This window comes from Phyllostomus discolor, chromosome 4 (genome assembly GCF_004126475.2).
Source record: "Phyllostomus discolor isolate MPI-MPIP mPhyDis1 chromosome 4, mPhyDis1.pri.v3, whole genome shotgun sequence".
NCBI lineage: Eukaryota > Metazoa > Chordata > Mammalia > Chiroptera > Phyllostomidae > Phyllostomus > Phyllostomus discolor.
In genome coordinates, this window is record NC_040906.2 from 119,396,585 (window position 1) to 119,410,172 (window position 13,588).

A 13,588-nucleotide genomic window follows, 5' to 3' on the forward strand; every position below is an offset into this window, starting at 1 on the left:
TGGGGCCCTAGAATTGGCATTTCTAACAAGTTCCATGTCAGGTTGATGCTGCTGGTTGGAGGTGGGGGATACACTTGGAGAATGTTTGCCTTACTCTAAGAGAAAGCAGGGCATGAGCACTTCATGTGGTACAGAGTGGATTACATAATCATCAACATAAATTCTGGGAGTGATTCCATGAATGCAACCTTTTAATTTCTTTTTAAATTGATGGGGAAAGGAGCTGTTTAGTATTTTCCTCAATCAGGAGAAATAGAGGACAGGCGGGGCTGAATTCCTTGCCCAGCCAACTTCAGAAAAACAAAATCTCACTATCACCAGTGCCAGGAGAAGCCTGCATGCCACAAAGCATTGTCCTTGGCAGTGCCTGGCTCATGTTGTCATGGAATTCCCAGCTGCCTTGCCCATGCCTTCTTGGGTGGCATGGCTAAGATCTAAGAACCGGGAAACGTTATCCACAAAAGCAATATGTCCCTTGGCAACACATCACACTAGGGTGCTCCTTGGCTCTGGTTGCAAGCATCAGGTCAGAATTCCAAAGGGGTGTTGCCTCCCATCTGGCTGGCATCAATGTAGCTGTTGGCAATGCTTTATCTATGATTCCTACCCAGCGAGATAAAGTCTTGCCAAATCTACTTGGGCTGGTACTCTTTGGCGATAAATTTCTCTTCTCCAAGGGTGTTACCTATGAGGAGACACAGAATCGGAGAAAGTCAGGCCTGGAAGAGATCTCTGAGTTTATCTAATGAATGCAGGTCTGTGGTTTTACTGATGGGAAACTGAGAAGCAGAGAAATGACTGAGGCAGGACAGAGGCCGGGCCGCCCAAGGACTCCTCCGTCCTGGATAGAATCCTCCACACTAGTGCCGTAGGAGGCCATTGAGGCACAAGGGTTAGGATTAAACCAGCTGAAATGCAGACCAGTGCTGGGAAAATTTGTGGTAATCAGTGAACGATGGGACTCACCATATAATGGGGGCCAAGGAACAAACTGCAAGCAGCCCTGATCCTTCCTAACCACCTTTCAGGAGCCACTAAATCTCTGCTCTACATGCAGTCATTATGTTTTTCACACTGTTCTCTCCATTCCTAAGACCTTGGGTATGAAACGGGATCTCTAAAGACTTTGCGTAACTCAGCCATTGAAGTGTGGCTCATGTCTGAGGAAACTATAAAATTTGCCAAATTATTTCCTCCCAAAGGAAGAGATGAATCTAAAAAAAAAAAAAATTCCCAGAATGCTCCCAATCTGTTTTGCACCACGTAGTTGGATTAACTGGTTTTCTGGCAGGTGAGAATTCTGTACTAACCATGGTTAATTCCTGCTTTGCTTAGAAACAGCCTTCCCTGCTCACCTGCACCCTGGGCATAAACCAGGAAACAGACAGAGGTCTTATCCGCTGTTCTGAAACAGAGCTATTATGTTCTTAACTCCCTAATCTTTTTTACCATACAAAACACAGCAGGAACACTGTAAATTGTTCCTAATTAGAGCAGTTGGATTAAAATGTGTTTCAAACCACCAAATTCCCTAGTGAGTCTCAGGTGTGTTTCAGCTGGCAGCAATTTGTCGTGTCGGACTTATTTCTTGGTCAGAGGCTGCCCCCTGAAGTTTGATAAAGGGAAGTACAGCACAGCCTGCTGCCTTCTTAACAAAAGGTAAATGTCTTTCCATTTAAGAATCATTCAAAAGGAAATAGATTTGGGGCTGTTATGGAAATCTGTGTCAGTATGAAAAACATTCTAGGTGCTACCGAATGATTATGCCTCAGCCCCTTTATTTGTTTTGGAAACATGAGAAAAACTTGAAATTAATCTCTCTAGAATAGCTCCAGAAGAGCTTATCTGATATAAGGCCAGGCAAAAGTCCAAACGGGATTCCATTCTATTGTGAAACATTGCAACAGTGAGATTTCTTACTCTGAGTTCCTATTACACCTATGTCAAAGATCTTCACATTTCAAATTGAGATGGGCAGGTCAGGTACCTGATATTTCCTGACTCTCAGCAGTACTCAACTGAGGTTCTATCCTGAAATCCTTCTTAAAACGCTCTTCTGAGCATCTAGGACAGCATGTTCTCCTGGTCCCGACCTACTTCATGGGCTGCTCCTTCTCATTCCCCTTTACTGGACCTTCCTCCTCTCCCTACCTCATGATGATGGGGAGCCCTGGCTCAGTGCTTGGAGCCCCTTCTCTCCCTGTATTCACTACATGAAATCTAGTCCCATGGCTTTAAGCACCACCTTTTCCATCTAGAAGCTCAACTGGGGAAGAATCCACTTATGGCTTATTCAGGATATTGGCAGAACTCATTTTCTTTTGCAGTGGTGGGATTGAGAACCTTGGATTTTTGCTGACTATTGGTTAGAGTCTACCTGAGACCCACAAGACCACCTAGGCTTTCCTGCTGCATGGGATTCTCTGACATGGCCACTTAAAACATTAAACCTGCAAGAGGAGTCGCTTGCTCCAGCCTGCTTTGAAGACAGTCTTGTATAAGGTAACCAGGAGAGCAATATCCCACAACTTTTGTCATAGTCTATTGTTAGAATTATGGTGACCCTAAGAGTGTATCTCTAGCCCAGATCTTCCCTTGACCAGTAGATTAGTGTACCCAGTGGCTTACCTGACATCTCAAATTGGAGCACTCAGGGGTGTGGCAAAGACCTGAAGCAGCTACCTGAGGCCACAGAAGCTCAGAGAACATTGTAGCTTCCGAGTGCAAGCAAATGAATCAAGGGGACTTCCAACTTTAGGATATCCCATGCTCTCTCCAATTTATACCTACATGAGCACACACACACACCCACAGACACACACGTTTACTTATATTTAACCAGTTACATGAATACGGTTTCTAGAGTCAAATAATTCTATAATTCCCTTCTTCTCAGAGATGATATCTTTTAACTGATTTAGTTTATTCTTTTGATATTTATTTCTGTATTGCTAAACAATATGATTGTAATGCTACTTCTTGGCTTCTCAGTTTTATTGATTTCCAAAAACAAAGAATGAAGATTTAGACCTCCTTTGCCATCCCCTAAAATATACTTCCTATTCTCCACTTTCCCAATATATCATTTGGTTATATCAAAATCATTTTACATTATTGGTACACTGTATACTCCATTCAGAGCTGAGCAAGGTAGAATGTTTCATTGCTTTTCCTTTTCTACACATTTTGTTTCTGTTAATCTAACACTTTTTTATTTTCTTGAATTTCTGTGTTCTTATAAAAAAAATTCTTTCCAACCCACCCCAGGTATGTAAAGGTCTTTAAATAACACTCAAATACATTAAGTACCCTATCTTTTTCATCTTCTAGAGCAATCTCCCCTGCAGGTCCAGTCTGGACCGTCCTCATAGCTGTTGCGTGGATAGCAACTCATTTTACTCCCACCCGCAGGTTCCCCCAGCTCTCTCTGCTATTATGTCTTTTGTTTTGGGGACCCAAGCCTTCATCTTTCTGGGTTATTGCCACATTTGGTGCAGTCTATTCCCCAAGATCTTTTGGGAAAGAACTCATTGGAAGAAAACTTATCAAGAATTTTTGTTTGAAAATATCTTGATTCTTCTTCACACTTAACTGCTTCTAGGTGGCAACCATTTCTTTGCAATATTTTGAAGGCATTCCCCATTGTTATCTAGTTTACACAGTTACTGTGAAAAGTTCTGATAATATTCTGACTTCGACTCTTTATGTAAAACCTATTTTTTCTTTCTGATAATTTTTGGGTTTTCTTTTCTTATGCCATGCCCTGAAATTTTACAATGATGTTGTCTTAGTTTGTTTAGACTGTTATAAAAAAACACCTTGGACTGGGTGCCTTATAAACAACAAATATTCATTTCTCACAATTCTGGAGGCTGCAAGTTCAAGACCATGACGTCAGCATGGTGAGGTTCCTCTTCAGAAAAACAAACTGCCACCTTCTTGCTGTGTCCTCACATGTCAGAAGGGGCTAGGGACCTCTGCAGGGTCTCTTTTATAAGAGAATCAATCCCATTCATGAGGGCTTCACCCTCATGACCTGAGTACTTGCCAAAGACCTCACCTTCTACTACTCTGACCTTGGAGGTCAAGATTCTAGCATATCAGTTTGGGAGAACACAAATATTCAGATCATAACTGAGGGTCTATTTTCATCTATTATCCCCTTAACTGTGGCCAGGACCTGTGACTTACTTCTAACAGTAGAAGATGACAAAAGTTACAGAGTATTACTCCTTGATCACCTTATGTTACACAAAGACTCCCCTAAAAGCAGCCTGTAGTAAGAGATTTTTCTTTCAGGCTTAATGGCATAAATAGTTGTATTGAAGAATCCCATGTGACAGGGAAATGTAGGTGGCTTTGAGGGTCTCAGGGTAATCTCTAACCAATAGTTAGAAAAAATCCAAGTTTTTCATTCCCACTGCTGCAAGGGAATGAGTTCTGCCAACAACCTGAGTGAGCTGGAATTCGATTCTTCCCCAGTTGAGCTTCCAGAAGAAAATGCAGCCTGAACAGCACATTGATTACAGTCTTGTGAGATCCTGAGCAAAGGACTCAGCTGTGTCTGGATTTCTGATCCATGGAAACCATAAAATAATAAATGTGTGTTGTTTTAAGCAACTAAGTTTACAGCAATTTTTCTAATACACAATAGAAACTACTAAATGTCTTTCTTTTTTACTTTTTTGTTTTTTATTAACACTTTGGTAGGAATCTGAGGTGAATATGTGTGTAATCAGTGAGTTAGAAAACATAGCATGTTGTATGTGATCAAACACATGTTTTTCTTGTCTGTCATCATTCTTATAAAATTTATTCAATGTGAAGAGTCAGATCTGTTCTAGCTATAAGACAAATGTGCTCAGGTTACAGCAGTATTTTGGTCACTTTAAATACTAACATGTTCTCAGTTTGATAATTAGGACATCTAATCTCATGTAAATGTGAAAACTATAAATAATTTGACATTAAATTTCTCTTCTCCCCCACCTAAGTCCTGCTGTAGGTTGGCTGCTCACAATATCACGCCTTCACTTGCTGGTGGACATTTATGCTTAGCTTTTCCCCTCTCCTTCCATCCCACCTTGGGAACTGAGGTTTTGACCTCCCTACCCCCAAATCCAGGGGAAGGAGGTATATCTTATGAAATGTAATCACCTTCATATGGAGTCGGGGGATCTCTGGATAATAACTGGATAACAAGGAAGGGTTCATTCAAGAACTCTGGAAATTCCCGTATCCCTGACCTCTATCACCTGCAATTCCTTTAACCATTGTAAATTCATCTGTATTCCAGGTGGTCACTTGTGACTCCTTCCTTATCCCCTAATCTCATTTACTTGTAGCTTCTTGCTGATAAGATATTTTCATTACTTTGGATGGCCTTATTAGACAGTACCCGAAACAGCCATGTATTGTCTCTCTCTCTCTCTTGCTTGTCTCACCATGGTAAATGGGAAACACACACACATGTTCGCTCTGACAAACTCTAAGCATGTAGGCAGGTCTCAGCACAGAGCCCATTCAGGGCTCCACCTGTAGATCTGTGGCCACCATTGCAGGCAAGAATCAGACCCCAGTCAGCCATGTACCCTAACTGTTGTGGTCCCACAGAAGGCTAAGATATCTTCTCCTACTAGGTTTGAGGCCAGAAGACAAGCATCCCTCCTTATCTCACCTTTGGGGCAAATGGAATGAAAGCTCACAAATAAGCTTTCTACAAGGAAATTCTTCTCATAAAATTCTATTTTGACTTATACATCTTTGTGGAGTGTGGAACCCACTGGTCCCTATTTAATTACTTTGAACACTTTACTTTGGCACTTCATGTGTGCTGCTTCTTGGTGCCTCATGGAACCTTAGATTTTTAATTTGCTGTTTGCACACTTATTCAATCCACCACCATTAACTAGAAGTTCCCTTGTTCTCTTTATTTGCACTTTATGAAAGCTGTTCATGTCAGGAGGTTATCAGATACTCTTAAGTTTCTGTAATAGCCCATTCAGAAATATGTTTTATGTCCTACTTAAACACGTCTGCTAATGCTCAATGTTTTCATGGAATTGAATCCAGGTACACTGCCCTGAGTAGGATGTGCTGTGACAAAGAGTGTGGGCTGATTAGCAAGTCATTGGCACAAATCCACATGCTCTGCCTGCTTCCTCCTGTTTGGGCATCATGAAAAGGCATCTATATCTCTTCTTTCTTGTCAGTAGGAGAAGGGAGAAAGTATGTGGGGCAGGGACCGTCCAACCTCCATGGACTTACTCTCAGTAACAGCTGGCACTCACATGTGACTTCTTGAGCCTGACTATTGACTGTGGGCTCTTCATCATCTTCTGATGAAGAGACTGAAAGGAAACTACTCAGAACCACTCTGATGCCATGAGAACTGGGAGCTTTAGAAACATCTGGGATCAGTATTCTTGGCATGAGCATTGGCCTTTCCATGATAGGTAGGCATGGGGGTGAAAATTCCCCAAGGTCAGCCTATAAACAGCAACTGTGGATGTGTGAGAGCCAGAACAAGAGAGGGAGGCCAGGGTGAATGGGCCCAGTCAGGGCTGCCACAAATGATGGTGCAGATTATGGCCTGGACTACTTTAGGTAGCATCCCTTATTGTGCAGAGTATAAGAATGGCACCCTCTTGAATGCACAGCCTGAGTGACCATATGCAGTAGTCCTGGAAAACTGTAGTCACTGTCCCTGTGAGATTGTCCTTCACCATTCCCTTAGAAACCTCAAGAAATAACTGGGAGGACATGTTGAAAGACCATAATTTCAATTAATCAGGAAAGCATGCATTCTAGCTACTTGTTATGAACTGAATCTTGTCCCTGCAAAACTGATATGTTGAAGCCCTAACTTCCAATGTAACTATATTTGGAGATAGTGCAATTACGGAGGTAATTAAGGTTAAATGAGGTCATAAGGGTGAGGCCCTCATCTTACAGAATTGGTCTCCTTGTAAGAAGAGGAAGGGACACCAGAAAGCTCTATTTGAATGGGAACAGAGAAGAGGCCATGTTAGGACACCTGAGACTGGATGAGCTATCTCACAGAAAACTACCCGAACAGCACCTTGATCTTGGACTTCTAACCTCCAGAACTGTGATAAGATAAAGTTCTGTTTAAGCTGCACAGTTTGTGGTATTCTGTTACGGAAGTCCAAGGCGATTGGATCAATATACTACTATAGATAGCCTTTAATGGTGCACAGGACTTCACAGGCTAGTGAGATTTAGGACATCAGGACTTCATGTAAAAAGAGTGATTAGGTGATGCCTGAGATCCCTTACAGACCAGAGAGTCTAGGATCCTAATTACAATTAAATAAACAATGCTACTTCCTTCTAGCATGACTTATATTACCATCTTCTTATTGTAATGTCACATCCATAACTATTATCCCAGCACAGCCACTTCCCTTTATCTTGCCTTCTTCACATTATGTAAGCTCTCTGTGCTTAGTTTTTGCAGCTGTAAAATAATATCCCTCACCACACAAACTTATTGTGAAGATTAAATCAGTTGACATATGCTAGCCCTGGCTAGGTAACTCAGTTGGTTGGAGAATCATCCTGATATGCCAAGGTTGCAGGTTCAATCCCCATTCAAAGTACATACAAGAGTCAACCAATGAATGCATAAATTAGTGGAACAACAAATTAATGTTTCTTTTTCCTTTCCTCTCTCTAAAGTCAATTTAAAGTTTTTTAAAGAATACAATATATATGATATATATACATCATATATATCATATATACATATATATATGTGTGTGTGTGTGTGTGTGTGTGGTCCCTGGCACATAGTGAGCATTATAAATGTTTATTCTTCTTTGACTTCTTACATTATCATCATCACCATGACACCACCACCACCATCATCACCATCATCATCATCACAATTATTGGCGAGAGAAATCAACTCTTGCCTTAAAAACTACCAGTGCAAATCTCTAGGATACTCTGAAAACAAAGAGGAGTCAAAGGCTTTGTCTGCTCCGTGCACTGTAGTCAGGGCTGATAATCAGGTGAACCAAAAGGGATGGAAGTGAAGTGTCACTTCACACAGTGTCTCCTCACCTGCTGCTCTGTATCTCACCTGAAAGTGGCATTGACTATGCATGTAAATAACTCCCAGAGAGTACCTACAATGTATTATGAAAGAAATCCAGGATGTTTTAGGGCACCTCCCTGGAAGCTGACAACCAAACTCTCCCTCACTTTGCCACATACACACAGAATTCTGGGAGTAATGAACGTCGTGTGTAACCTCATAAAGCTTTCTTAAGATTTCAACTAATTTTCAAGGCAATTACGGGGCAGTAGAAATGGACTAGGACCCAAAAGTCCTAAAAGTCCCCAGTAACCTGTTATTGCCTTTATACTGCTTGGCAAGTCCCTCCACCTCTCCAGGTCTCCACTTCCTCCCCTCTGCTCTAGGGCTACTGGCACTCACTTCACTGGTTTGGGGACCAGACAAAACTGCCTTATAAGCTCAAAAATACTGCATTAGATATGAAATGGAATTTTTCACTTTATTTCTGATTAACTTTCAAAGTTAAGTAATTAAACAAAAAGCAAAAATAAGTATAAGATCCAACTGGAAAATTGGGGAGGGAAATAACTTTTTCTTAGAAAATTTATACCAATGACTTTTTGATAAGAAAGTGAACATGGTCCCTCAATTTTTCTAAGGCAATTTCATGCAATTTTCTTACTCTGATTCAGATTATTGCAAATACCATATGAATAATGTTGTTTTATGAAAAAGGAGACCATAGTTTGCAGCAGTGAGAGGCTGGTACAACTGACATAATTTCCGATGAAACCTACTCTTCTAAATTTATGTAGCAATTCTTTTGAATCAAACCACATGAAAATCTATCTTTCCATTTAACTGAAGATAAAGAGGGCAGAGATGAATCCACTGAAAATTCTTTCTTTTATTCCCAACTTTTAAATCATAAAATTCCATCTAATATTGAGCTAATTTCTTCACTGACATTTAGCTCTAAATGTCAACTTGCTCCAGAAATTTTTTTTCTTGATTTTGTGGCTTATTCAGTTGATAAAAACTGAGTTAGCCTGATGTCATTTGAGGACTCTCCAGTATGAGAAAATGAGTAAGTGCCTAAGAGAGGAAAAAGAAGATTAGAATTCTGGCTACTATGTTGGAATCAAACATGAGACAAAATTGAAAAGCGTATGCAATCCATACAGTTCTGGACATTTTTAGGAAAACAGTAGGGAAAGATCTAGAATGTAGCTAGTCAACAGGAACTGCATTTCATTAATGTCACAGAAACTTTCATTTGTCAGACAACTCTCACTTGAGAAGAGAAGCACAATATTTTTCAGATATTGCTGGGAAATGACATAAAGTAGGTTTGAGATCTCAGAATGTTATTGCTGAAAGGAACCTTAGTAATCTCTTAGTCTTTTCTTTTTTTCATTTTACTGATGATGAGCAGCATCCAAAAAGGTAAAGAGGTTTATGAAAAGCACTCTGGCTGGTTGGTGGCCATGATAACGGGACTCAAGGCTTGTAGATGAGCACATTAAACATTTGGGGAGGAAAGTGTTTTTTCCAAGTTCAGACACTTGAACTTCATCTGGAATTCAAATAATTTTTATCGGAATCAAAAATGAGTTGCCTGATTCCCTACTTTAATAATGTATTAGTGTGATTTAACATGAAATGGAACTCTTAAGTGACTTCAACTTAACTTGTAATGAAATATCTCTTCCTCAGCCTCCATGCTGCATGTACCCTTCTGCTCCAGGAATACAACAACTATTTACAATGCTTACATATCAGTTTCTGGTAGTTGAATATCATTGACATCAGTAACAGCCAATATATGAGCATAAGAACAAAGTATGTCATAGGCAGAGGGGACAAGTGCTCTTTCCCCCAGAGCAGATGGTGGCTCCTTTTTTCCAGGAACACTTTAGCAGGGAGGATACACCCAACAGTAGAGCACAAGCTCCTGGCGCATACCCACTGCTCAGCAGCAGCACAAAAGGAATGGCTCTCTAATAAGGATACAGTGATGTTAGTCTAACCACACTCCTTCACCCCATGGCCTCAGTGATCAATGTGGCAGATTTATATACTGTCTAATTGAGAAAATGCTAGTAATTTGTGATCAAACTAAAAGTGATACTCACTGATCTCCAGGAGTACCAAGTCCAACATTATTGTGTTATCCTTGAGCACCATTCAGATGAACTCCAGACTCACAGCTGGCTGATACTCTCACACTTACCACATGAATTTTTAAAAAGTTGTCATTGAGTTTTCCTTATATGATGTATTTATAGTCTCTCCTCCTACCTTTTATATCCTTCGGTTTATTGTGACTCACCTTTGCACCCCAATGGGTTGAAAGACTTGGGTATAGCAGATGATTCTGATGAGTTTCGCTGCACAAAAGAAAAGTAAGTCATTGGACATTAATAATATCCTTTTGGTGATGGTGCACATTTCTTGACTTCTTGATGTCATCAACAATCCTTTATTCTATCTACATAGTGTGCTGTTCTCCTTTCAAGAAATTGGAGTACTCACCTTCCTATTCTTCCTTCTGTTTTAATCAATTAAAAAAGTCTAAGAACTTATTTCTAAGTGAATCTTGTTTATATTCTTCAACTTCTAACAACAAACTAAAAAAACAGTTGTAAAGAAGATATTTTCCCTTTTTCATGCCTGTGATTACATTTAATCACTTGAAGAACCTATGATGCAAAAACAATATTTCTAGTAAAAGTGTTTTCCAGTAAAGCTTTGCTTTATTCTGCCTCCTCTTAGTACTCAAATCTCTTTGTGAATAATTCTTTTGTCATTGGTGCAGAGGTAAAACAGAATTTAAAATTTTGAAAACTAAGTTATCAAAATGAAATACAATATGTAAAATAAACAGCATGTACTTACTCAGGAAAGGTAAAAGTGTTAAGGTATATGTATTCTGTCCTTTTCTTACTTGATAATTAATTTATTATTTAATTTAGCATCTCATACTGAATGTTGTTTTGTGCCAGACACTATTTGATACACCACAAATATTGAAAGGAATAAGCTTTGTTTCTTGCTACAGTTCATGTTGTGAGGAAGCTAAATCAAGATAGGAAAAATAAGTTTTTATTATATGCAGTAGATGGCCTAGTGATAGATAGCCCCTTGATTTTCATTGAAATATAAAGGTAGCTACCCTACATCGAGCTCTGAAAAAAATATTATCAAAGGGCTAGGAATGAGAAATGTCTGAAAAAGTTCCAAAGCAAAGAATTGATTTTCTAGAATTCAGAGTTCATAAACATGTACTACTAAAACCCTAAAGAACAACTCTAAGGTCATGATCATTGCCATTTAAACTGCATCTTGCCCAATTTGGAAAGAAGAGTCTTAGATTGCAACACACTCAAGGACTCAACATGGTCTGGGAAAAGCAGACTCTTAGACATTTACATTGACATGCATTTAAGCTATTGCTTGAAAGCAGGACATGAGTCATTGGAAATAAGAATAAATAAACCCTTCTTTATAGAGGAGGAGTCTATAGGGCTCACTGGTCTGCCTCTTGGTTCAGAATTATAGAGAGTGTGGCTAGAGACAAAGGAAGACCAAGAAGAGGCCCTGACCCCTCAGCAGGGAGAGTATTTTGAAAGAAACCTCGTCATGGGTCCCCACATAGTTATGGTGGTTTGAGGGCTGATATTTGCGGAGAACAGCATTGGTTTATGCTTTCATTCCCTTCAGCCAGCTATCCAGATGTTCACTGCTGTTCTCAAGATCTCTGCTTCACCACCCCTTTGCCCATTGCTCAATGAATGGCCTTGTCTCCTACTTAAAAAAAAAGTATCCAGGCACGAATTGTCCCACATCATGTCCCCAATGTACATGTTGCTCTGTCTGCACCAGCCTGAAACTTCCTGTGTCCAGGGAAGAGGTGGATTTCTGCACCTGCAGTCCAGCCATTCAACTTGACTTCCCAGGAACCCTCTACCATCAATTATCCTCCCTCTCTCATTTGTTTTTAGACTTTCTCTTTGCTGGTTCCTCTCTCCCAACATATGAACTTGCTCACACTCTGCAACTCAGCTCCACCCTGTCACTCCTGGTCCTGTGTCTGCATCTGGTCCTCACCCTTGCTCTCTTTTCTCTCACAACAGAGAATCTTGACGGGAGCATTCATGCCTGGGGTTAGCGCTCCGACTTCTTGTCATTCCTCAACCATTGTACTCTGGGTTCCTTCTCGTTCATTCTGACTCCCTCAGGAAATTATAAATGCTCATCTTTTCTTCTGCCAAATGTAATTTTGTTTTAAAGCAAAAGAGCCACCTAACCACCAAACAAAAATCCATTTTTATCATGTGGTTTAAAACACAGTTGGGGACAGGGGACACATCCAGAAGATGAAGACCCCTCACTGACCAATGAGGCCTTCTTGACAAGTGTCAACACTGCATTAGAAACAAAGAGAAAAGACATCATCATGCTTCTTTGATTTTGGTTTTGTGTACTTTTGGGTGTTTTTCTCTCTTTGGTTTTCAAATAAGAAAAATTCTGACACCCTGCTTTGTGGGGTGAAGAGCGTCCTGTCTCACTTTACTCAGTGAGGTTTTCCTTTAATGCAGTCGCATATGCTGCTGCTCTCTCCTTTTCTTAAGAGTAATGAACTAACTATTCATTAGTTTCACATTTTCTGGTTCAAGGGATTTTAGTTCTTTAAGACAGAAACTCAAAATTACAGAATGTTAGAACTTCTGCTTTGAGTAACTAGTCCAACACTTCATTTAAACAGTCGACAACATGGAAACCAAAAGGAACTGACTTTCGTAAGATCACGCTGCCGGATGGTTCCTGAGTCAGGACTCTAGGGCACACCACCAGAGTCTAGTCTCCCTCCATCACCATATATTGAGCCCCTTTGGGGAGTGAGCACATAATGCAATACACAGATGATGTATTATAGAATTGTACACTTGAAACCTATATAATGTTACTAACCAAACAATTTTAATTTAATAATAATAATAATAGAGAAAAAAAGAAATACAGGGCAGATCTGCTGGCTCATGGGCTACTGATCCCTAAGTTAGAGCAGTGTTCTCTGTCTACTATGAAATGCACACTCAGGAAAAAATTTTTAATATCAGAGGTTAATTTTCTCACTGTTTTTTTTTATTTCAAAAGGTTATATTGTCCACTGCAAAAATTCCTAAACATCCATGTAGGTTTTCATGTACTTAAGTTAGTAGACTTTTATCCAACAGAAATCTTTACTTTAGAAATCTTTCTAAAATTCCCTCATTGATTTGCTGAAAGAGGAAAGTCTAAATTAACATAAAAAATATAAACTATGAATGCAAGTACTTTCATTTCTAACTATATTCTTCTTATATGAATTGCACTTTTCTGGAGAAGAATGAAACAGGATTCCTTTGTTTCCATACAAATGACAGCTTGTAGACTTAAAAGCTGAAACTGCATGGGACAAAGTCAGTTATACCAGCTTACAAGAGAAAATTCAGAGACTGTGTTTGATATATTAGAAGTTTTCTGGGGAAGGAAAAATAG

The 13,588-nt window shown here is 39.8% G+C and overlaps 1 protein-coding gene across 6 annotated transcripts in view; it reads right to left on the minus strand.

Moving 5' to 3' along the window:
* Positions 1-173: 173 nt before the first annotated feature.
* Positions 174-13,588, minus strand: part of ADGRF1 (adhesion G protein-coupled receptor F1) — a 43,897-nt gene continuing 30,482 nt past the window's right edge. For 4 of the 6 annotated variants that reach the window (XM_036024198.1, XM_036024196.1, XM_036024194.1 and 1 more), the window contains 2 exons: positions 10,377-10,434; positions 8,934-9,620 (listed from right to left, as the gene is read on the minus strand). In XM_036024198.1, coding sequence (XP_035880091.1) covers positions 9,463-9,620; positions 10,377-10,434 — 216 coding nt within the window. In that variant the 3' untranslated portion in view covers positions 8,934-9,462. Of the gene's footprint in view, positions 688-3,433; positions 3,440-8,931; positions 9,621-10,376; positions 10,435-13,588 lie in introns of those variants that run through there. The other 2 variants (XM_036024197.1, XM_028510266.2) reach the window with 2 other exon arrangements.